This window comes from Caretta caretta, chromosome 7, assembly GCF_965140235.1.
Source record: "Caretta caretta isolate rCarCar2 chromosome 7, rCarCar1.hap1, whole genome shotgun sequence".
Taxonomy (NCBI): domain Eukaryota; kingdom Metazoa; phylum Chordata; order Testudines; family Cheloniidae; genus Caretta; species Caretta caretta.
In genome coordinates this window covers 82,819,555-82,845,109 of record NC_134212.1, presented here as the reverse complement: position 1 = coordinate 82,845,109, position 25,555 = coordinate 82,819,555, and the positions used below count along the sequence as shown (strand labels likewise).

Genomic DNA, 25,555 nt, shown 5'->3' with positions numbered 1-25,555 from the left:
ATAAGATTTTGTAGCACATTTTACAGATAAAAGTAAGATTTCCCAACAATAGGACATGAGAAAGCAGAGACGGAGCAAGACAGAGATTTGGTGGCAAGGAGACTGACAAAATCTTCTGAGGGTCTTTTTTTTTTCTGAAGAGGTTTTTAATCCTAAGGGAAACATCTGGACATTCCCTCTCCCCTCCAATTTGAACTGATTGCTGACTCCCAGGGATGGAACTCTCTGATTCTCAGGAAGCTGTTACCCAGCTGAATGTTCCTGGGCCAGCTCTGGCTTTCCAAAACATCAGTTACTTTGTCCCCATCACCAAGTCCTTTTTCTCAAAAGAAGTAGAAGAAAAGGAAATTCTCAGGGATGTCAGGTAAGGAATAGTTCTTCCCTGTAAAGGCATAGCCAAAATAAGGAATCATGGGGCTCTGGAGCCATAGAGACCTAGGAAATCTTAAATATCAGAGTATTGAACACCGCATATTTGACAGAGCACAATTGAATTGCATAATAAAATTAGTTATCTGTCTCAGGGTTGTCTGTGGTTCCTATCACAGCAATGTCTAAGTACTGCCCAAAAATTAATACTCATAGTGAGTGTGTTCTAAATGGCAATATTCTCATGGCCTTGCTTGGCTTCTGTCTGCTTCTCTGGGTGATTATTGAGTTATTCTTTCTTTCTTTCTTCTTCCTCCTTTCCAATCTCTCTGATAGTCCAAGGGAAAGGCCATCACCAGGGAAGGTCTCATCAAAGAGGGTTGGATTCTGCCGGCAATAAGGTGCTCCTGCAGTGTCCCATACACAGGAGAGCCTTATCCTGAGCCAGTTTGGTTGAAGCACCTCTGTGGAGCATTGCTATCTCTGAGAGTAGCAAATAGTGGTCAGTGGGGAAGATAGGTAAGCGGTGAGACAGCTTGGACCCTGACCATTAAGTGCCTCCTAGATCCGTACTGGTGATTTAAATTCATTTTGGAAAGGAAGAGTGCTCACACCAGGCTCTGTTGGATCCTGTGCACGCTGCTGTGTGAGCTTCAACTTCTTGGGGGAGATCATGCTCAGGCCCAGTTATTATAACCCAGTCTTACCTGGAGACCCAGCCCTCTGCCCTCCCACACAGGCCCCAGGTACCACCAGTCAGGTTTCCGCAGGGGCAGTGACATTCATAGCACTGTTTGTGTGTCAGTGGTTTCATGAGCAACTTACTGTCGACAACAAAATGACATTTTTAATATTTCTGGGGCCAGGGCAGGCAGGTGGGACTCTCCGTGTCTGGTCCAACCAAAGCTAGCTCAGAAATCCAGCAGTGTCCTAGGAATACATGCTCCTCAATCCTGCAGAAATATCCAGATCCCCAGTCTCTCTTTCCCCTTGTTTTATCGATCCGCATCTTCCAGGCCCTTCATCCTTCCTGCTGAGGAGCAAGGGGTGCCCTCTATCAACCCATCAGGGCTGAGCCTTAATTGACTGAAGGGGTCATTGATGAAGAACACAAGGCACCCCTCCCTCAAGAGGCAGAGCATGCTAGCTCTTTGGGGCAGGGACCGTCTCTTTGGTATATGTTTGTACAGTGTCTAAAACAAGGGGCTTAAATAATAAACAACGTGGGCTGCATTACACTGCCAGCCCCTGCCAGTTTGTGGGACAGCAGGCAGACGGGGAATTTCACAAAGGTTTTCCTTCATGGCACAACAGAGGAAGATCCCCTTTCCTCCTAACACCAACCATTTGAAGATGAAACACCCTTATGCACCCTCTGTATGCCCTGTCAATCAGGGAGTGACTCCAGTACCCTTGCACTTATCAATTGCTACGGGATATTCATGTCTATGGCAATTATCATTTCCCTCTGTCATCACCCATCACATCTCTTCAGCTATCCACCCAGAGCTTCGTTGGACCAGAGAGCTAGAGACCCCAAGTTATTCCTGGGGCTTCAAGGCACAAAGCTGCAGATGCCAAATCCCAGGCTTGCAAGAGTAAATGGTAAGCATGTTAAATCTGAAATAGCACATAAGAGGCTGGCACTGCCGTGGATTCCGAAGTCCCGAAGTATCAAAGGGCAGATTCTGCAGCGAGTGCGTGTGCTTTGCTGTGGATTAATTGATGCCCTCTGAAACCATGACCAGGCTGGTGTGCATACTTTATGAGAGCTGGAATGCCTCACAGAAAACACCCCTCATAATGGTTCCTCATATCTGCTGCAGTAACGCTACTGTGAATCATTTAATTGCCAGCGTCAGCAGATGAGCTCTGCCTTTGCTTGGGATATGGGAGATCTATGAACAATCACTGGACCCCAAGATTCCAGCTAACACACAACACCTACGTGTTTAGTATGACCATCATTTATTATTAGTTATATTTTAGTAGCACAAAGGGGTTCCAGCTAAGATCAGGTCCCCACTGTGCTGTGTATTGTCCAGAGAGATGAGACAGTCCGTATCTTAAAGAGCTTACAATTTAAGTTTAAGATTAGAGGCCAGAAGTGGGTGTAACAAACAAATGGAGGGATGGTGGGGCTGGGGTGACAGTAGTGTTCACACATATCTACAGGCACTAACTGTGTGCATAGTTTGAAGGTTCAGATGTGTGTTTAAAGGGTGAGTTTTGAGCTAAATGAAGATACTGGTAGCAATAATCCCAGTTCCCTGCCTGCCTGCTCAGTATCACCTGGCCGTGTTTGGTAGGATCACAGTAGGAGTGATCTCATGGATGGATCTGAAGGAGATGGTGTAGTCACTTTATGGATTAGATTCGGGAAGGTGTTTCACACATAAGGGGAGTCATGGAAGAAAGGGGAGTCATGGCTTGGGAGAAGTGAACAAATAGGCCATGAGAGTTGGCATAATCAGTGGAGGAAAGAGGGCAGCTGACAATACTATAAAGACAAAGTAAGTGGGCAAAGTGGGGTTAAATTGTGAACAGCCTTAAAGATAAGAATTAGGAGCTATATGATGTGGTGGAGATGGGGGCGGCTGTGAAGAGATTTAACGGGGGGCTGGGAATGATGTGGTCCAAAGGGCAAGCCAGGAAGCTGATCTTAGCAGCAACATTTCGACTGGGCCTGAGTGGGTGTTTTTCTTTGGAAATTACCTTTGTACAATTACCTCCAGCTCTCAGTGCCCATGCCTCCAGCTCAGTACCTCCACAACAAGTCACGCTGTGACACAAACATTCCTTTGGGGGTCTGTACCAGCTTTGAGAACAGCTCAGTGCACATCACACAGCATGGGCAGCCATTTGTGCCCAGGCCGATCCTGGAGTTTACTTTTCACAAATAGCACACACTCTATCAGAAAGCCTGTCTTCTGTCTCATTCCCTTTTCAGCCAATAACTGCCTCTTGCTTTCACTTAACCAGCTTGCCCACTCTGGGTTTCTTGTTATGTGAAATCATTCCCTAAACAGTTTATAATACTATTTCTTTTCGCAGTGGCATTATGAAGCCTGGAATGAATGCCATTTTAGGACCAACCGGAAGTGGCAAAACCTCGTAAGTGTGGCTGTATAAATTAATGCCTCTTGCATCACTTTTGATATCTCTTCTATTGCAAAGAAGGAAAAAGGACTGAGATTCAATACCCACCCACCCCAGGGTGGGTTGGTATCTGCAGCTCTGGGTTTGGGTACATTGGCAGAGCAGAGTCTGAATACTGGGATTCATTTCCCTCTCACCACAGGAAACAGCAATACCTGTAGGACAAAATTGGTTCCTGAAGACAACTGCTTAGCTACTTTAGTAGAGCAGTGTTGGGAAATCCAAAGCTGAATGAACTTGGAGAGTGCATGCAGGACTGGGCTGGAAGGGTCCATAGGTTGGAGTGATATGGGGAGAAGCCCTGTATTGAGAAACTGTTAAAAGTCACCTTTTTTTCCTCAGACTCCTTGATGTACTTGCGGGGTGGAAGGACCCGAAGGGGCTTAGAAGTGGACAAATCTTCATGGATGGGAAGTCAGCAAACTCACAGTTTCACCTATGCTCTGCTTACATAGTGCAGGTGAGTCAGGGCAGAATCCATGATGCCTCCCAGTTTGTGCACAGGCCTATCTGATTTTCCACTGGAATAGTATGCTGAGCCTGAAATGCCCAGGACGTGCAGCGGCAAGGATTCATGATGCTGGTTAATTGCAGATGTGTATTCCTTATGGCTACAGCAGAGTATCAATTTAGGATCCTGAAATATCACTTCACTCAGCCATAACCACATGACTCTGTCATCATAGGCATTTTCTCCATTTGGAGCATTGTCTTTTCCTTAAGAGACTACAAGTCTCTGTCTCTTCCTCCCACTGAGAACTCTCAGGGCTGGCCCTCAACATTTTGGCATCTGAGGCGGGGAGCTCAAATGACGCCCCCATACCTCCTTGCTTGGGCCAAAACTTTGAAAGGTCTCAATTCTGCCGTCTTCCTGTTCTACTCCTCTCATGGTACTGCTCTGCTACCTACCCCAATAAAGGAGAACTAACAACTTAAAATGCCTTGTTCAAAAATTTTAACACTTAACTTTCAAATGCCTGAGCAGCAAATGTAACTTTTCTTGTCTGCATAGTAAACACTGGCATCTTTATCTGTTTGAATAATCAAAGTGGTGCTTTCCCTGCCTTCTTGGTTGCAAAGATTTGAACTGCTTCCTGAAGGTCCACAGTCTGGGCCAGCTCATGCTCTATTGAGATGGTTGCAAGGCCGACCAGTCTCTCCTGTGTCATTGTGGAGCGTAGATGAGTTTTTATTAACTTCAGCTTGGAGAAACTGCGTTCTCCACTGGCAACTGTTACAGGAAGTGTTAGAAGTATGCACAGAGCAACAAAAGCATTTGGAAAGAGGGTGGTCATCTTATTTGTGCAAATATATCTCAGAACAGCCTTTGGAGTTGATCCTGCTGAAATATATCTTGAAAGGGCTTTCAGTTCATCGCCTAAATCACTGCATCAATATTGCACATGTCATCATGTGTCAACACTGTCTCTAGTGCCCTGCATTGCTGGTGTAGGTCTTCTTCAGGTATAGTGAGGAGTTTTGGAATATCATACAACATTCCAAATATATTGCTGTGTTCCTTGAGCTGCATGAAACATTCTTCAACAGACTGTATTGCACAATCTAGAACCTGGTTAAAGAATTCAACTTTGAATTGTTGTTTGGGGTCTCTTATGGGATTATCCCGTGCCTCGTAATCAAAATGTCTTCTTCTTCAGTGACTCTTGTATTCTTGAATGGATGGGACAATAGCTTCAGTGTGAAGTTCCTCTGCCAACTTTTGTGCACTCTTCAGAACATTTTGAAATCCCTCATCTGACCGGTAAGACCGTAGGTATGACTTTGCTTTGTCCCGTTGTTCCATTGCTCCAGATATATCAAGGTCAACACTTTGGAGTCTCTTGCTTACAACATTTATTTCAAACAGTATGTCATGCCACAATGCTAAGCCACACAAAAATTTGAAGTTATGTATGTTTCTGGTGATTCCATTTCCCTCTGCCACTGTTCTCCCATGAACAGGTCCTGTCCAAGCATTATCCTCCATAATGGCAACTATGGCATCATCTATCTTCCCAATTTGGTGTTTGATAGGGTTTATTGCCTCCACTTAACTTTCCCATCGTGTGGCACTCAGTGGTTTCAGTGTCAGAGAGGATGTTCCCCAGATGTTGCTTCAAAATTTGCCATCGATGAGTTGATGCAGAGAAAAATACATAGATGCTTTGAATTACATTAAAAAATTCAGCAGCCTCACTAGAAGCTGATGCTGCATCACTGACCACCAAGTTCAATGAATGAGAACTGCATGGGACCAAAAAAGCTTGAGGGTTTAACTCTCAGATCCGTGTCTGCCTCTCCTCTGTTCTTTCCTCTCTCGTGTTGGCACCATTATTGTAGCCCTGACTTTTCCTGTCAGCTATCGCAATTCCCGTATCTTCCAGCTTTTTAAGAAGCACATTTGTCATACCAGCTCCTGTAGTATCATCAATGTCAATAAATTCTAGAGAATGCTCTCTGACAGTCACCATTGAAGGGACATTTTCACTAGGTTCTGTTGTTGTTACAAAACACACCATTAAAGTAATTTGTTCCGCATGACTGATGTCAGGTGTGCAATCCAGAATAACAGAGTAATATCTTGCTGACTTCAGAGCTGCCACAATCTTCTGTTTGACTTTTGTTGCCAGTAACTGTATGATCTTATTTTGAATTGTTTTTCCAAGGTAGTGGTGGGTGTACATTTCTTGGGTCGTGACTCTTCTTAGATGATCCTGGAGTACAGCATCAAACTCAGCCATCACCGCCACAGTTTTAAGGAAGTTTCCATTGTTTGGCACATACAGCTGATCTGAAGCGCCACACAGGTTTTGGGTAGCAAGCATTCTCACAATGGCAATGAGCCTTTTCAGAACATTTGCCAATAAAGAGACTCTGATGCAACCTTCTCTTGATGCTGATCATCTATGGTGGCCTTTAACCTTAGTCTCATCTCAAGCTCTTTCTACCTATGGAATGCTCTCTGGTGATTTTCTGCCTTCTCATGGCATGCCAGATTTCTAGCCCTTTGTTTCTGTAGAACCCAGTGTGCTTGGAACATTAGACTGGAAGAGTTTGTAACAAAAACAGTATGCAGCATTCTGGGTTTTTGAGTACATAAGCCATGGCCTCTCCACTTGGTCACCATTGGGGATTTCATGCCAGTAATGTGTTGGATGGAAACTTCTATTTTCATTGTCTTTGGGGAACATGAAGTTTTTCACTTGCTGTGGCCCATGCAGTACAAGGAAGTCCCTCAGGCTACTGCTCAAGTGGGTCCACAGTCCTGGATCATCTAGACTTAAAGAACTAAACTCAGCAGCTGCTGTTTCTTGCGCCTCCACCACACTCTTCTCTGATCTACACTTTTCTTCAGGAATGTGCATGGTTACATCCATATGAGATGAAGATATGAATGATGCACTCTGATGAACTGGAAGATCAGGCATCTCCTCACCACTCACATCCTCACGGAGGCCGGAAGGCTCATCGTGAACATTTGTGTCTATGTATCTCAGGAGAGCTCCTTCCTGCTTAGATAGAAAAGCTTCCTTTGCTTTCTTTCTTTTTCTGAATGCTGCCCCAGAGGAGCGTTTTCTTCTTTCACTCATGACTGCTGTTCTGTGCCAGCTATAGTGGCTCTCAACACTCAATTGAAGGAGACAAATAAGCAGGCTGGTAGCAGGGGCTGAGTGAGGGAAGATATCAGCGTCTTAAGAGCCTAACTGGCTCCTACTACTTCAGTTGACTGACTATTCTCCTCAGATGGGTTCAGGGAAGCTGCAGGAAACTCCCTGAGAAGCTGGGGTTAATCAGTCCAGGCTCCTGGGGGTGCTAGAGAGGTACATAAGAGGCTCCGCCTCCTCTCTCTCCCTGCAGCTCCTGCTGCTTTCTGTTATTCCCTCTAACTTTTTCTCCTGCCTGTCTGCTATGTCTCTTGTGCCCTCCTTCCTCAAAGACAGCACTCCACCATCTCTGTGCAACTAGAGCAGAGAGAATACATATGCACCGGCAGCAGACACAATTTTCTACACTCTGGGTCTTAGTGGTGCCCACCCCCACAGTCTGGCACCTGAGGTGGCTGCCTCAGTTCGCCTCATGGCAAGGCCAGCCCTGAGAACTCTATGGAAGCCATTAGACCTCTGTATTCCTCTCACCAGGAATCCCCTTTGGGTACAGTCTATCTGTAAGGACTTCACATTACTAGAACAGTGTTGATGATACTAGGACCCACTAAGGAGGTCTTTTCTCTCAAAGCACTGGCTGATTTTCCTCTTTAAATCAAGTGTTTTCCATTGTTTTGTGCTGCCACAGGAGGATATTCTGATGGGAACACTCACTGTTCGTGAGAACCTTCAGTTCTCTGCCAGCTTGCGCCTCCCACAGAGCCGGAACAGTGAAGCAGAAAAGCAGCTGAAGGTCAACGTAGTAATACAGGAGCTGGGGCTACAGGAGTGTGCTGACACCAAGGTTACTGTACTATCTTTTTATTAAAACAAGGCAGAGGTTGTACATGTACTCACACAGCAACACCACCTCTCATTTCAAGCAGTAGCTTCCTTATGTGTGTGCACAAGCACCTGATAGGACCCTTTTCACACACTAACAGTGACAGAGGTGTATGATATGGTGGGTGATTTGAGTTGCACGTGTAGATTCTATCCTCTGCATGCACAGGATGAACAGAGCACACACAGGTATTTGCTTTTGCAACTTTGCATGTACTGTACATCCAACCCTGCTTAGGCCAACAGCAGGGTTTCAATCTGGGGCTTTCAGTTTTGAAAACCATGAGGTTTTACTGCCTGAGCTAAAGGACTGAGTCTGTCAGCTGGAAGCAGGTTCAAATGTTTCATATGGGCCAGCCATTAGAGAGGGACAAAGTCCCACAATCTCCTAGAGTGGGTTACACATTGGAGATGCAGGCCTCTTCTGCCATTTCTCTCTCTAACTCCCTCCCCTTAATGGGAGGGAGACAGGGAGATGGGATGGGGAGCGGGGTAGGTCCAGTAAGACAGCAATACTGTGCTCTTGTTAAGCTCACAGAGCTTAGAGGTGGGCTCTTTGGGAAGATCTTGTATGAGAACCACGACTTCTTTGTTTCCAGTTTGCCCCCTGGCTAGGGTGATTCTGATCCTGGGAAATACAGACCAGTAAGGATTATTTCAATGCCAGGTGAATTGTTTGAAATAAAGACAAATGGAATTATAAATCATCTAGTGAACATGATATGATACGGAGAAACCAGCATGGCTTCTGGAGCTCAGAGTGATGGGACACAAGAGAGGATACAGCTCCCCCTGTTAAAATGTGGGAAGATGACTGAAAGGACAGGAGCGCCCCTAGCTATATGTTTACCATTTGTGTCCATCTCAGATCAACCCACTCACTACAGCCTATATTTAAACTCATCTGCCTCCTCTCTGAGGTTCTTTGCTTTCTTTCTTTTCTCTGTGGTATCAGATTGGCACTGAGTTCTTGCGTGGTGTCTCAGGGGGTGAGAAGAAGCGGTGCAGCATTGGCATGGAACTAATCACTGCACCTTCACTGATATTCCTGGATGAGCCAACTACGGGACTGGATGCCAACACAGCTAATTCCATCATGCAGCTGCTGCACCAGTGAGCCATTCTCTGTTTCTGATGCTCCACTCCATTAAGATCTTTGGAATTTCATTTTGATATTATCCCCCTTTCCATGCTCAAGCTGTCTCACAATGATCTAGCAAATCAACAGGTTATATACAGCATAGGCTCTGCATAAGTGGTTTGAGCATTGGCCTGCTAAACCCAGGGTTGTGAGTTCAATCCTTGAGGGGCCATTTAGGGATCTGGGGCAAAAACTTGTGGATTGGTCCTGCTTTGAGCAGGGGGTTGGACTAGATGACCTCCTGAGTCCCTTCCAGCCCTGATATTCTATGATTCTATGAAAAGGCAGGTCAACAATAATGCATGCAGCCAGGCATATTAACACCTGTTTTGAGATAAAGCTATAGTCTGAAAACTAGGCTCACACCAGTTTCTTTTCAAATAGTACTCTGAGGCATTTAGTTTCCATCTAGACAGCCCTTAGAGACATAGGCAGCAAATACCTTAATGTGGCTTTGCCTCCAAAATACAGTTCAAATTAAGGCCTAAATTCTATCTGGCCTGGGACTGTGATATTTACCACGTGCTTCTTCTGTTTTGCAGACTCTCCAGGAAAGGAAGAACTGTGATTTTCTCTATTCACCAGCCACGTTATTCCATCTTCCGTCTGCTTGATCATCTAACGCTGATGAACAAGGGAGAAATCATTTATGCAGGACCGGCCGAAGAGTCCACTGGCTATTTCAACAGTATTGGTAGGGGGTGAGACTGCGGCAGGATGAGAATTATATTTCCTACTGCTACAGGACAGCTACACATGGGTGTTTGTTAATGAAACCCTTAACAGTAGCAGACAAGGTTTCTAGGTGCACAAACCTAGTGCAAATAAAAGGATGCACCAGGAGAACCTCGGTCAGACAGGCAAGCAGTTCACTATTCAAGGACATCATGGAAAATGGTTTTGATTCAAATCTTAACTGCATCCGCCAACTCACAGTGTGCAAAGGCCAACTTCATTGCTTCATGGTTGTGCTTTGCCCGACCCGTGCAAAAGAGCTGGATTTAACTCTGTCCAGGACTCTAACTCACAAAGAAAGCAGAGACTGGGTATATTTAGGAGATAGTAAAGTGGAGGAAGCAGACGAGGAAAACATAAGAAAGTGCTGCCCTACAGGGGTGCCATGTGCATCCTGAGGAAGAGGAATAACAGGCATCAATGCACAGCAACATATTTTAACTGGTCCAAGGAGAAGTGTAGATGGTTCAATTCACACGAGATTAGAAGACATACAGACGCATGATACATCGGGAAGACAGACAGGTCCATTTAAAAGAAACAAGAGGTTTATTTCAGGTTCCTTTGTGAGATATTGTGTTGACCAGTAAGTTAGTTGGTTTAGGAGTGAAGTTGGCTGTGAAGGACTGATCTGTGAGAGGGCCCAGCTGGTTGATGTGTTTTAAGAGAAGGCTGGTTTGGCTAAGGTAATTATTGTCGCTAAGGAGGCACTAGTTTGACATGAGGCTGGTTGGTTAATCTGAACGGTTCTTTGGCTCTCTGGGAAGGCGGGGTATGGGGCACTACAAAATGTTTGCGATGTAATTCAAAACCCTTGAAATGAAAGGTTTTTGCATTTTCTTCTTAATTTTTTTAAAGTCCTACTTGATGTAATTTCACTTTTTTTTTTTTGCATTCAACATTAGAAGCATTTTTGAGTGGAAATAGGTTAATTGAAAATCTCAACATTTTTAATTGAATCAGGACAAATTATCATATTAAAATGTGTGAACTCAGATTTTCACAGGTTTTAATATGCAACTGTCCATTTTCCCAAAATCTCAAAAAGGAAAACTTCTGTGCCACAAAATGTCCTGAGACTAAACATAGTATTTTGGATGATATTTAGCACAGAGATTTTGTCATTTTCTCACATTGCTAGTTGGGTGTGAGGTTAGCTTTTATTTTCTCTTGTGATATGGTGTATTTCAGGTTACCAGTGTGAAGCATTTAACAATCCTTTGGACTTCTTCCTGGATGTCATCGTTGGAGAGATCATGCAGTCCCAGCCTAGTCCAGAGCTAGGTGAGTGCTGTAAAATTACATTGGCTGAGAAAGAGAGAGGTGGTGGTGAGACAGAAGCTAGGACAATGTCTTGCAAATCCACTTCAACAAAAAATACATCGGGATTGTAAAACAGAGGTAGCCAAACTTCTGCAGTGCCCATTCCAGCATTTAGCTCAGAGCCTGAACACAACATACTGGATTCTCCTCAAAATAATTCTTGTTCACGCATGGTGCTAATTCCCTTCTACCTCAATCACTTGCCAGTGTTACGCACATACAGATGCAGTCTCAGAGTAACATTTTTATGCTATATTTTCCCTTTAGCAAGCAGACCTGCCAAGGCATCATCGAATTCATATGCAGATTGCTGTGGTTCTTTTTGCTTTTCAGTTGTGTTTAAGGGTATGCAAATGGTGACTAGAAAGTTACTAGCAGTGATAAAAATGCTGGTGTGATTATTAGCAATCTTTGTCGCCTTTCTGGGAGTTGGCTAACACTTTCAAAATCCTTCAAAAGCAAAGTTGAAGCAGGAATGGAAAGTTTTGACCTGGGGCTGTCCCATTTTGTCTGCAGCCTTAGTGAGAGAGTCCGATTCTCATAGCAGCTCTTGTAGTGACAAGAATCCACTGCCCGTCTACTACCACAAGTCCCACTATTATGAGCAGCTGCAGGAAGAGTTGGAAAACCTACAGTCATTCAAGAGCCACCTCAGCGATGCAGTTCCAACAAAAGCCACCTATGCCACCTCATTCTTCCGCCAGGTGAGGGAAAAGGGAGGAAAATGCAACATAAAAGACACAAGAAAAGGAAGGTTTCAGGGTTTGTGGTCTTAAAGCAGCAATCAGTAGATTCTTGCAGAGGACCTTGTGAGACTTATTCACTGTGCAGCAATTCCAGTGAGACCTCGGAGTCTAAGACTTCATAGATATTAGGGTTGGAAGAGACCCCAGGAGGTCATCTAGTCCAACCCCCTGCTCAAAGCGGGACCAACCCCGACTAAATCCTTCCAGCAACATAAATATTCTTAATTTTTGTAACCACATAGGACCAGATTCAGGGATCCTGTGCCCTGGCCAATTAGCAAGTTGTGTGCTGAGTATCTCCACGAGGCCGCTGGGAGAAGAAACCCACTGAGTCACTCTACAGAGGCATTGGGCTGAAGCAGCTCTGCAAGGCCCCAGTTTTCCCTGCTCTAAGGAATGAAAACCAGAGGATTAACACAGCAGTGGATCCTCAGGATCTACTCCTCCTTACACTGTGCTGTGCAGGGAGACCCAATGGAGCTGGGCCGTGCGCCGCACTAGCCTCCCCTCATATTTAACCCCATTGTGCCGCAGACTTGCACAGGTGCCACTGCCAAGGAACCTCCACAGCCACAGAGTTGAACTTCTCCCTTAATGATGAGCCTAACCCTGCTTTTCCTTTAGGAAAGCACATCCCCAGGTACTCACCTCAGAAGGTTCCCCTTCAGTAATTTGAGGTTGCAATGTACAGTGAAGAAGCAGGTACTTTTGCTGTCATGCTGGGGAAGGATTTCTATAGTCCATCATTCAAAATAAACTGTGAAATTAAGGAACAATTTAAGGCAGGTAAATTGAAAACTTTCCTTAAAAATAATATAATGGATGGAACAGAATAAACTTTTTCAGAGATACGTAAATTACATTATACAACATGAATCAGACCCTCGGCTGGTGTAAATTGGCATCACTTCATTAAAGTGAAGGCCACCATGCTGATTTACACCATCTAAGGATCTGGCCTGTATATTGATGGGGTTTATGTTTAATGTTACTGATCTTACAAAGTAACCGAGTACACTGAGTCGGGGGGGGGTGGGCAGGGAAAGTGAGGAAGATTAAAACAAAAATCAGAAAGGGAATGTTTACCTATGACAATGACTTCCATCTCAGGCACAGGCAGCCGGGAGTTGTAAAGAATGCACCACTGAGAGTGTGGTGTTAATTTTTTTAAATCATGAGAAAAATCAGATACGCAGTCTCTCTCTGATTGCAAATGTAATTCTGTGCGAGCAAATGTGTGAACAAATGACAAGAGCTTCAGAGCTCATTCTACTTCTATTACAGTCTTTGAAAATAAGGCAATGTTCTCTGACATGCACAGATGTACCCAATTCCTAACCTTTACACATATCATCACACCAAGATAACATATCTACGGGAAAGGAGGGCAGTTTAAAAGCCTAACTAAGTACCAGAAAATTATGTATTAGAAGTCAGATACCTTAAAAAAAACACCTTACCGTATTCTACAGTAATTATCCAGAATACTGCAGTTTACCATTGCTATAGTGCACTGAACTACTACTGAAGATGACTGAAGTATTTTTAAATAAGAATAGCTATGTGGAGATACATATGTAAAACATGTATGCTCTAGGGCAGTGGTTCCCAAACTTGGGATGCCACTTGTGCAGGGAAAGCCCCTGGCTGGCCGCGCCGGTTTGTTTACCTGCTGAGTCCACAGGTTTGGCCGATCGTGGCTCCCACTGGCTGCAGTTCGCCACTGCAAGCCAATGGGGGCTGCGGGAAGGAGCACAGGCTGAGGGATCTACCAGCCATCGCTTCCCACAGCCTCCATTGGCCTGGAGCAGAGAACCGCGGCTAGTGGGAGCCGCATTTGGCCGAACCTGCGGCGGCAGGTAAACAAACTGGCCCATCCCACCAGGGGCTTTCCCTGAACAAGCGGCCTCCCAAGTTTGGGAAACACTCCTCTCAGGTGTTGAGTGGCTTGGCATTGTTCCAGAGTAAAGGTGAATGGACAATTGCTGCAGACAATGGAGAGACTGTTTCTCTGACATTTGCCTGTGTCTGGTTTAGAAGCCATCTTTATGAAAGTGAGATTGATGCGAAACTTTCCAGATTATATTCTCCACTAGAGGCAGGCTCCCTAGCTACAGCTTGCACATAATAGTCAATGGGAGCTTGGGAAATCCCAAGTACTTGGTTTCAAAGAATTCATATCGCACCAATCTGAGGCTGTTGCCTTGTGGATATTGCTATGCACCTGCCATGCATGGTGCGTGGGGATGGGTCATAGTTCCAATCAATTAGAGCAGGCACATCTTGGGAGGGCTCAGTCTTGCTCAGTGTCTGGGGCGGGAGGTTGAGCATCATTTCACTCAAGAGAAATCCCTGTGAAGAGTGCAGTTGAAAGGAACTTGCAGCTAGTTTCCTTTGCTAGGATGGATGGTAGCTTCAACATGCAGTTTTGAGCATGGAGAAAGCAGGGGAGAAAACAAAGAGAACATCAGGATTCAAACATCAGGGTTGTAAAGAATCCTCAATAAAAAATAAAGTCCAATGGACTGGCCTGGGATATTTCAAGGAGGAGATTTAATGTATGTATGTATAAATTATGCACTCATGTATGTTCCCTTAGCTGTATGTTGTGAGCAATCGCAATGTGAAGAACATCCTGAGGAATCCTCAGACATCCATTGGTCAGCTCCTTTTGGGCACTTTCTTCTCCATATTGGTGGGGCTCATTTTCTACCAAGTACCAGCCACTCTGCCTGAAGCCTTTCAGAACAGGTGAGAGAAAGAACAGAATCTTTAGTCCCTTCCTCCAGCTGGTAGTCTGAGGGAGGATGGATGGATAGATGAAAGGAGTGGCTCACTTCCAGAATGAATGAAGAGATGCAGACAAGTTCCTTTCAAGTAGCCCAAGTGAGCATAATATCCTGGGACACCCAAGGAGTTAGGAGAGGGAACCTGATATGGAACCAAAATCTGCTGAAGACATCAGGGAATATTCCCAGTAGGGAGGACAGTGACAGACTCAAAAATTTTCCACCTGTAACTGAACACTTACCTTGGTGAGGACCTGATTCCCAAACCTAACTTCCAAGGCAGTATAATGTGAGAGCCGTAAAAAGCATGAGAGAACTCTCTGCCCTTTGTATACAAGTCCAGCAGAGAACTCCAAATAAATCTCTTTTCCTTTTCTTCCCTTCTCTGCAGGTTAGGAGCTTTCTTCTTCCTGGTCATCAATCAAGTCTTTGGGAATCTGTCTGCAGTGGAGCTCTTCATCAATGAGAGAAAACTCTTCATGTGAGTGACTCTAAAACTCCTTCAAATCAAAATGCTGGAAACAGGCATAAACAGGCTGTGGCTGCAGAGTTTGCTGCAGATCTACCCACCACCACAGAATTGTGCTCCAATAATTAAGCCCTCCCAAAATTTCAAATCATGTCCACATCTGTCTAAAAAAGGAAGGGAAAGAGAAAATGAATCACCACTCCTAATGCCAAAAGCCTCAGATGCCTTGTAGATGTCAGATCCCAAACTATTTCCAATGCCTTCCCAAGATGCCAAACGCCCCATCTGTTCCTTGTCCTGTTACCGAAATCTTCACCTTCCCCCAACAGCTTTTACAACAGTTATGCATTTTCAACACCAAAATCAGCAGCACCTTAAAAACTAAAAATCTGTGGCAGCGTGAAATGTCTTGATTTTGACATCAAAATAAAAAAGACACAGGAATAACGAATAGATTGTATTATTCATTTTCAGGTTTCACTCATTTAAAAAAATTGTGCACTTTTTCTAAACCTCACCACAGAATTTCCAGATTTCAACACCAGAACACCTCAGAAATAAGGATGTCACAGAATTTAGGTCCAGCTGGACCTTAGAAATGGCCAGAAGATCATGAAGCTAAGAAAGTCTGGCTCAGCTCCCAACTTTAAAATGCTCAGTATTATTTCAAAACAAATACAATCATAGCCAATTGAAATCTATACATGCAAATATAAGGACACTCTGTTCGGTTAATCACAGTATAGCATGCAAGTAGCATCTACAGACATGGCAGAATAACAGCAGAATGGACACATTTCAGAAAGAAAAGACTAAATACAGGAAAGGTGCAGTTTCTACATTCTACTCTGGAGAAACCACGATGGCGGGAAAGAAAGGAATTGGATATTTGAGGAGAGCGAGGACGGGGTGACAGAAAAGGGAAAGATTACTTTGAAGAAAAAAAGAGAGTGTGTGTATTTGTGTGTGTGTATTTGGGGCATGTTCATCTAAGAACTTAAGGTATAATCCTACATAATTTGCAATCAATGAAAGTAAGATAGAGCCCTGCCTTGAATAGGAGAAATTGTATTACTGGATTCTGAAGCAGACAAGAAGCTTGAAGCTGGAGAAGATTTCTGATGTTTTCACATTTCTAGATATGGATGAAGAGACTGGCCACCACATTTTGGACAAATTGAAATTTGGGTCAGAGGAAGACCACTGAAGGAAGGAGGAAGTTACAAGCAGTAAGACAAGAGGAGATAGAAGCATGGAGGAGAGTTTCATCAGAGGAGAAGTCAGGATAGAATCATATGTGGTGATGTTTTAGATGTGATAGGAAGATTTACAGACTAGGAAGAAACAGGAGGCAGAAATAGTAGAAGATAAAGCTGAATGCATATGTTTATGAAAGTAAGGGTAAATGAGAGAGGTGTATCAAAGATGAAGATGAAGGCAATAGTTTTTCTTCAGGATGTTGTGCTTACTAATTATTTAATGGCATATCTGTTTGGAGATGAAGAAAGTTCTGATGGAGACAGAAGTTGATGAAATTGAGGGAGAGAGAAGTAAGGAAAGGACTGAAATACTAAAGTGGTTATAGAGTTATATCTCGTAAATGTATGAAGTAGCTCTTTGATTTTCAATGTTTTTATTTATTGCATACATTTTTCCAGACATGAGAGCTCCAGGGGATACTACAGGACCTCAGCATATTTTCTGGCCAAGGTGTTTGCTGATTTGATTCCCAATCGTATCATCCCCTTGTTGATGTTCTCTGCCATATCGTACTTCATGATGGGTAAGTACTGAATTTCCTGTAGCTCAGCACCTCTTTGAGGAAGTGATTCAGGACAAAAATCACCATGGGAAAATGCCACAAAAACTTTGGGGGTAATATCAAACTCTGGCAAGTCTGAAATGTCATATTGCACAGATTTTTGTGGTGATTGTGCTTTGTTATTAATTTTTGCCGTTAGGTCACATTGCTCATAATCAGAGGTAAAAAATTCTCTTTTTATGTACAAACTTTGTATAGAACTTCCTAGGATGCCTCTATTCATTATTTTTTCTTCCCCCCCCCCTCCAATAATAAGACACCCACACACAAAATCATCTTATTTCTAGTATACCACTAGCTCTGACTCCAGTTGGTTGCATTTTCACAAAGCAGTGCTGTATCAGTTCCCGACAGGACTCCAGCAGTGTGGCCTTCTAAGTTTCCCCCAGAGCTTAGCGAACAGTGCAGGAAAATCAGTCAAATGATCTCAATATTTGAGACATGTGAAGAGTTAAACAAACCCACACAGCCAAACTGCTAATTTTAGCATGATTATATACACTAGGATGAAAACAGGCCCAGATTTCTAGTAAATAGAAACATGTTGAGGGATGCACTCTCTAGCTGCTCTTTAGTGGTAAATCTGGCACTCAGAGCCCCACCCTGCAAACTCCTCATGGATTCACTGAGCTTTGTCATAACCATGCCCAAAATACAAACCAAAATTTAGTAATGGGAGATTTCTCACAACATTGTCCTGGAGGGATACGCTATGGATCCAGCACTGAAAGCATCCCCACTGCAGTGCTTGTTATGAAGCCTTTAATTCCAGAAAATGCCAAGTTGGAGTCCTGTGGCGGGAACCACCTTAGCCTGTAGCAGTTCCATGGCAATGCCAGTTATGGATCCAGACCTTTCCACAGTACTGAGTCACTTTCTCTCTGTCCCCATACACAGGTCTGAAACAGGATGCAGGATCTTTCTTCCTGTATGTTCTTTCCCTCAGTCTGACAAATCTGGCAGCCGTGAGCATGGCCTTCCTGGTGAGCGCCAGCGTCAGCACCTTCGCCATCGCTAATGTCTTAATCGCACTGCCTTTCGTCTTCATGATGGTGAGAACTTTTTATCCACTCAAGGGCAGCCTTGCAGGGTGTACAGCGCCTACTGGAATCAGAGATGGGCCGAAATCTCAACGTTCAGTTCCGATCCGGATTTCAAATATCCCATATTCCAGGGGTGCTCAGATCTGAAGAAAGCAAGATACAGAGCAACTGTAGCTATAAACAATATGTTATTAGTACAGCTGGTCTAAGCGGAGAGGTCTGGTCTGAGCACAAGACAGGCAGTCAGCAATGCCTGAGTTCTCATTCTGCCTCTGCACCTGTCATGTTCCTGTACCAGGTGTGGACTGGCTACTAGAGCTTACTCATGCACACAGATGTGATCATCATAAGATCCTTTACCACTCTGCCAGGTATGGCTGAGGTTAGTGTAAATAAGGTACAGCAGAACCCCGTTTATCTGATCTAATTGGGACCAGAGCCAGATTGGCTAATCAAAAATTTGGATAATTCGGAGAATGGGAAATTGTGAGGCTGCAGCACCATCTAGGGCCACAGGAAAGATTGCCCGCTTCTGGACCTGTGTGCGCTGGTTGTTGGGTTAATATGGAGAGCCGGATAATGGAGGGTCGGATAAACAGGGTTCTACTGTATTTTGTACACAGCGCCACCTAGTGGCTGAACAGCATAGTACAGTTTAGAATTCCATTACATCGCCCCCTTTAAGTTCTATATTCTTACCATTTACAATATTTACACTGTCGCATTGTCTTTGAAATTCAGTACATATCAGTCTGCTAAGTGTGTCTGGTTATCATACTGGTTTTCTAATTATATGACCCAAATGTGTAACAATTTGGTCATCTAGCTGTCTGTTAGTTTCAATGACAGGCTGTAGTTGGTTTGGAATCCTTGAGTATTCTCTTATTGTTCTGCATCTGCCATCTGTACAGTTTGCTCTGCTGATTTTTCTTTCTGAGAAAAGAAACTGTAGATGTTGATGGTCTCTGCTGAACTCTCCGTTGTCAGTCTCAATCACATATAATCTGTGTGCTGGATTCTTTTTCTTTACAAGAGCTGGAGCTGTTCATCCTTTTTCTCCGTCCAATTTGACATGAACACAGTCACCAAGTTGTAGACCTGGAAGTCCTCTAACTGAACGATGTCTGTTGTAAAAGTGTTCATAAACTCTTTTAGACTTTTTATCTGACTTGGCTACTCTCTTCATGTCTGGGCACTTTGTTCCGGTTTTGGAAAAGACTGTATCTACAATCATTCTGAGGTATCTTACCATCAGGAGTTGTACTGGACTATATCCAGTAACCACTATTGGTGTTTATCTGTAACTCAGAAGAACAAGAAACGGACCTTCCAGCTGTAGGATTTTCTTGGCTATCCGTATAGCTCTCTCACCCGTTCCATTCGCTTGTGGGTAACATGGACCGCTAGTAATATGGTCAAAAACATATTTCATTTGGATTCAGTTAAATTCTGTTGCAGTGAACTGTGGTCCATTGTCTGTCACTAGCTGTACTGGAATACTGAAGTGAGCAAAAGTGCATTTGAATTTCTCGATAATACTGCGACATGTTAGATCTTTCAAGTACATTATTTTTATATATCTGGAAAAATAGCCCACTACAACCAGGTAATGATGTCCTCTAAATTTGCATAAACCCTGCAGCTAGTTTCTTTCAAGGTTTCTCTGCTAGTAGTGTTTGTACACTGTATGGTTCAGTATTACCTCAGGTTGATTTGTACTAGATGTCCTTTCAACAGTACAATATCATCAAATCCTCCATCAGGTTCTTCCATATTTTTCACTAGGCCCATCATGGCTGCCACACTGCAGCTGCAAAGTTTGTTGGTCTTTGATCCTTTAGTCACATGCACTCTGAATGCATAGCTTTTGTCTATTGTGGTAAATCCAGGACAAACAGTGTGGTAAACCGAGGACAAACAGCTACAAAAAAGGGAGGGGTAGTAATTAGTCCCAGGGGATTAAAAGGCCTTTCCTTGTCCCCTGAGGAGATAACCAGGGGGAAATAAGGTTCAGCTGGAAAAGGGGTTGCTAGGGAGCTAATTAGGTTCAGCTAGCTCCAACTGCTGGAGTCCTTTTTAAACCCTCCCCATCCTGGACGGAGGGGGGCAGGAGTGAGAAAAGCAGGGATGCTGCCAGTAGACTAAGGGCAGCAAGACACCGAACCCTTCCAGGAAGGGAGGCTGCACTCCCTCCCCAGAAGGGAATGAAAACAAACACAAGGGACTGATCAGGGAAAGGAATAACTAGATCCTGTGCTATCTGTAAGGATTTGCCTTGCCCAAGCAGGTGTCTCCAAGGCTAACAAGGACTGAGTCTGCTGAGGAGAACAAGGTACTTTGCCACACTGTGTAGGTTGTTTCTGTGGTGAATTGGACCATGCAGTTCAGAATACCTCCAGGGCTAGTCAGAATTTTGTCTTGTCATCTCTACAAGAGGTTAAAGGTGATTGTAAGTCCCTTCTGAGATAATGTCATTGGCTCCTGAGATAGTTTTAAAGTCAACAGTCTTGTCCTGAATATTAAATTCACTCTGCATGCAGGCTCTGGCATCACAAGTGATATATCCAAGAAACAATGGCTCTTGTTTGTCTGTAATATGAGTCAATTTCCAGACTGCTTTGGTGTGATGAAACACCTGCAACATGTCCATATTTCCTGTATGTATTACACTGTGTGCATCTGTCTGGACATGCATCATCTCTTGGTAATTTGTCCCTCATAGCCTGGGAGTTCTTGCTCTTTGCTTCAGGGGTTTTATGGTAAGGACTTTTAACACTCAAGTGTATGAAAAACTTGAAAAACCTGAAACTAGCTTAGAAACTGAAAACAAATTTCTCTGTTTTACTGTGTCACCATTTTAGACTGTTTTGCTATTTCAGTAGCTGTGGTTAGGGTTAAATCTCTCTTCAACTATAGCTGCTGTGAAAGGCTTTTTTCGGTTAACCCAATAACCAAACCATCCTGTCTCTGGTATTTTTTGTTTTGCATTCCTCAAATCCAATGTATGCAGAGCTCTTAACATTTTCCCTGGTTCTTGAATTCTCAGGTGAAAACTTGCTCTTTCATAAACCACATTTCTCTGAGGTATAAAGCATGCATCAAACATAGCCAGAACCCTTTCAGAGTCATCTTTGTGACTGTCTTCAGTAAAGTAAAAAGATTTAAAGATATGTTCTACCTGTTTCCCCATAGCATAAAGGTGATTTGATACCTGTATATTTCCAGTTTCTTTGTGCAGCTGGATAGCAATATGAAGTCTTGCAGAATATAGTTTCCAGTCTGTCAAAGCTGAAGTTCTCTGGGGCATTAAAGAGTGGCATGTTGGTGAGATCCTGCAACCTTTGTTGCTATTTTCCCTCTGTTTCTGTTCTTAGTTTACTCCATATACCATGTCACATTCCTGTACCAGATATGGACTGGCTACAGAGCTTGCTTATTATACACCCCAGATAAGTTAATCATAAGATCTTTTAAGGCTCTGCCAGGTATGGCTGAGTTTAGCTTAAATAAGGTATTTTCATGCAGCAGCACCTAGTGACTGAACAGTATAATACAGTTTACGGTTCCATTACCATACCTGTGATCTTAAGTAAGTCGCAAAGTCTCTGACTCAGTTTTTCCACTTGTAAATGAGGTAATCCTTACCTATTTCAAATGGGTGATTTGAGATGTTTGTTAAATATTTGTAAAGCAGTTTAAAAATGGAAAACATTACAGACTTTTTAACTTCTCACACATATTGTACGAAAAATATGCATGTTTGTATTCTATGTCCTTCGTAACAGTCTAATGGTATATTATTCTCCCCACTAGGATGTATGATTAGAAGAGGCTTCAGTCCATGCTTTAATGGCCTTTGTATTTTTTATTGTAATACATTGCACAATACAAACAACTGGAGATGCCTAAAACGCTATATTCTAAAACAACTAAAGACATTTCTTATGGAAAAAGTAGTTTCTGAACACACACATTAGCTACTGTTCTAAGCTAATCATTTTAAATGAAAGCTACTAGTATTAGGAAGTCCTAGTAAACTTTAGGGACAAAGAGTCCGAAAAAATATTTTACAAAACAATTTTTAGCTAATAAATATACTAGTAATCTTAAACTAGATTTTTTTTAAACAACGCAGAAATTGGGTAAACATCCGTAGCATTGTTGTTTTCCTACTCAGAAGATAGTGGATAGGAACACCATATATTTGATAAAAAATAATTTCTCTATTCTTCCTTTCATGAATGAGGGCTACTATTTGGCTCAAGATGTCTGGTACTGAGGAACAACTCCCAAGCACTTTGGGGGACAAGCATATAGTTAATAATATGTTCTACACTGTTTTTTTGCACTGTCTCCTACAGGTCTTTGGTGGGTTCCTTGTAAACCTGAACTCCATGCTGAGTTGGCTGTCCTGGATCAAATGGATCAGCATCTTCCATTACGGAATGAATGTGAGTCACAGCCCTCACAAGGGAGATGTGGCAAAGTACAAAACAACAGGTTCAAAAGTAAAGTGAACTTCATCCTCCAATTGCTAAAATTGTGTCAGGGCATCACAGTCATGCTGCATTTCCCAAATCTCTTCCATACTGGGACCACCCTCTATTCAAAGGTTGGAAAGGGACCACAACCAAAATGGAACATTCCATGTCTCTGGGAAGGAAATTCTGTTCTTGCTATATAGTTTATTCATCTGCCATTTCCTAACAGATGAGATTTTTTTAAACATATGTTTCCTGTTTTAGGCCCTGACCATCAATGAGCTCACAGGAGCAGTTTTCCATTTGAACTCTTCCATGTAAGTACTCACTCTGTTCACCAACCACCAAAAACAACCCAAAGGAAGGTAGAGGCTGTCATATCGGACATACTTCACCACAGGGGTGCATACAAGCATTCAATTTATAGAGTATTTTTGGATATACAGGAGTCTGACATACCACACAGGTACCCAATGGAGTATAAATAGAGGAGGCCATGATGTCATATCTGTTGAAGGAGAGGCTGCAGTGTCAATACATATTCAGTGAGCCAATGTTTAACTAACTTATAAACAGGAAGAACGGTACACAGGAATATCCTGTAATAAATACTACACATTAGAGGGAGCTGTTAGTCATTCCAATATATAACAATATTCTTCCAAAATCTCTAACTTCACCATTTTTAAAATGTTCTTTTAACACAATGTGTCTTGCATAAAGGGTACAAAATGCTTTAGTAACATTTCTTCACATACTAGTAAATATAACCTTAAATGCTGCACTAAATATAAACCGCACCACAGGTAAGATTTTCAGAAGTGCTCAAGAAACTTGAGTACTTTTCTGAATCTCACCCAATATGTATAATCTAAAATTATTTAAAATGCATAGGTAGATGTCTTTAACTAGTAGTGGTTTTTTTATTCCTTGTGTACAATATTTTTTCCCCTTCTGAAGTGTGATAGTCAGTGCAGTGTCTCCAGTTATCTCTTTCTTCCCTCACACAAGGGAAGGTGAATCTGTAAATGTCACTAGATTTCTCTATTGTAAATCAGCAGGCATGGTAATAAAAGAGTCACTGTAATTATTAGGTTAGAATTTGGTTCTGGCTGTTCCTCATGCAGATAACCTGTACCTCCACACCAAAATTTGTTAGGACAGATGCAAGACATAGGCACTTTCAGGAAACAAAGAACATGGATATCACAGAAGTCACCTATCTGGAAGTACAAAGCATTTTCAGACCAGAGAAATACATGGCGGCATTTTACATGGCATTTTTAGGCAACACAGGAGGCATATAGCAAGCGAACAACAAGATCATATTAAGCATTTATGGAACTTAGGGATTGACAGGCCACATATGGGACACCACAGAGGTTCATGCAGATTGGGCCCACAGGAAGTTCATAGCGGGATGTTACAGGAGCATATGTATTATGGTTAAAGTACTTACAAACACTTAATGGCTCACCTGGGAACTCACATAGTCAGATCATCAGTACTTAGAAGGGCTCATTATAGGAACTCACTAGGCAGGACACATAATACACCCTTACAGAAGTTATATACCTTGATAAAACATCAACAGCTACTGTAGAATTACAGAATACACAGAGACATACAATAGGCCCATTAAAAACCAGTACAATGCCCCATTAACAAGGACAGCTCATTTATTTAGAAAAACCAGGTTCATTTGTCAAGGGTCTTCTAGGCATCTGAACATAGACTACATCTCTTCATTCAGGGAGCATCCAGGTGGGTGGGTCAAGGCTGGCAGCTGTCCACAAGAGCAAATGCATCACTTCCATAACATGCCTTATCTACTGCAGCCCACAAGCAGAAGGCTTCCCCACAGTTGCTTCCAAGCAACTGTAAAGAGAAGATGGCACTCTCTGAATGAAGCACTGCAGTACTTCACTACAGGGGTTATCATAGAGCTAGATGTTGCAGAAAGTTAACGCACTCCATTTTTCACTAATTAGTAGCTATTGTGACTAATTACACAAATTAAAAGAGCTAGTGAGTTTGGTATTCTCCAGATAGCCTCCAGGGAGCAGCCTTTGTCCAGGAGAAGTTCAGGGCAGGATCACAGTGCATTGACAGAGCCACGGCTCAGACTGGAATAACTTGAAGTGACAACCTTGCAAGGTCAGGACCTAGTTGCATTAGCAAAGCTGTGGGAAAGGAACAGAAGGAGAGACTTGCACAGTGCCCTCCTTTGCTACACCTGGTTCTAATTAATACGTTCGCACTTATCACCACTAAAACTTATCTTCATAACATTTCACATAAAACCAATTGTGTTTTATTTGTTTGAACAGTGCCGAACACCCGTGTCTGTTTGTTGCAGGGTCCCTGGAGAGGTGTACTTGCAGCAGCAAGGCATCAACTACAGCACCTGGGGCTTGTGGGAGAATGAGGTTGCTCTCCTGTGCTTGTCACTTGCGTTCCTGTTCTTTGCCTACATCCAGCTGTTAAGAGTGAATCGCTGGAAGTAAAACAGGCAATTTCCAGCTACATTCCACCAGGGCAGCAGTCATGCAGAGTTCACCTTGGCCCCTGCTATCAGTATAGTCTTGATTTCAGATACCTCCTGATTTGTGCAGTTCTTCCCTTCAGTCACCAGAAGGCTGTAAATGCAAAGTTAATTTGACCAAGACTGACAGATTGGAAAGTGTCAACATATGTGTAAAAACATTCATTAAATACAAATGTATTTTACCTTTTAATGTAGAAAATGGTCAGATAAACTTATAACAATCCATGGCCCATAATAATCAGCTAACCTCACACAAGTGTGGTTAACAGAACACAAGATAGTTTTCTGCTAAAACATAGGACAAGCCACAAACCCCTTAGCTAAAGGAGAATTGTCTCTAGCTACCAATAATTATTCTTGCATTTTCATCCTTACTACACAAATTCTTGATTATGCTTTGGTCATCATTTGCTATGACTACCCCAACTTTTCTGGCCATCCCA

General features: G+C 43.0%; 1 protein-coding gene across 1 annotated transcript; it reads left to right on the top strand.

Annotated features, from left to right (window-relative positions):
- Positions 1–215: 215 nt before the first annotated feature.
- On the top strand, positions 216–25,071 carry LOC125640378 (broad substrate specificity ATP-binding cassette transporter ABCG2-like). The gene is made up of 15 exons (XM_048858876.2): positions 216–364; positions 3,424–3,483; positions 3,871–3,988; positions 7,822–7,977; positions 8,971–9,128; positions 9,699–9,850; positions 11,083–11,175; positions 11,731–11,918; positions 14,560–14,711; positions 15,141–15,230; positions 16,877–17,001; positions 17,938–18,092; positions 22,445–22,534; positions 22,829–22,881; positions 24,924–25,071. Exons 1-15 carry the CDS (start codon positions 216–218, stop codon positions 25,069–25,071), a joined length of 1,887 nt encoding a protein of 628 aa, XP_048714833.1.
- The last annotated feature ends 484 nt before the right edge of the window (positions 25,072–25,555 follow it).

Coding starts and splice junctions, on each gene's coding strand:
- LOC125640378 (XM_048858876.2), top strand. CDS start 216: ATGGAACTCTCTGATTCTCAGGAAGCTGTTACCCAGCTGAATGTTCCT. Junction 3,484..3,870: donor ACCGGAAGTGGCAAAACCTC/GTAAGTGTGGCT, acceptor TTTTTTCCTCAG/ACTCCTTGATGTACTTGCGG. Junction 11,176..11,730: donor CCAGCCTAGTCCAGAGCTAG/GTGAGTGCTGTA, acceptor TTTTGTCTGCAG/CCTTAGTGAGAGAGTCCGAT.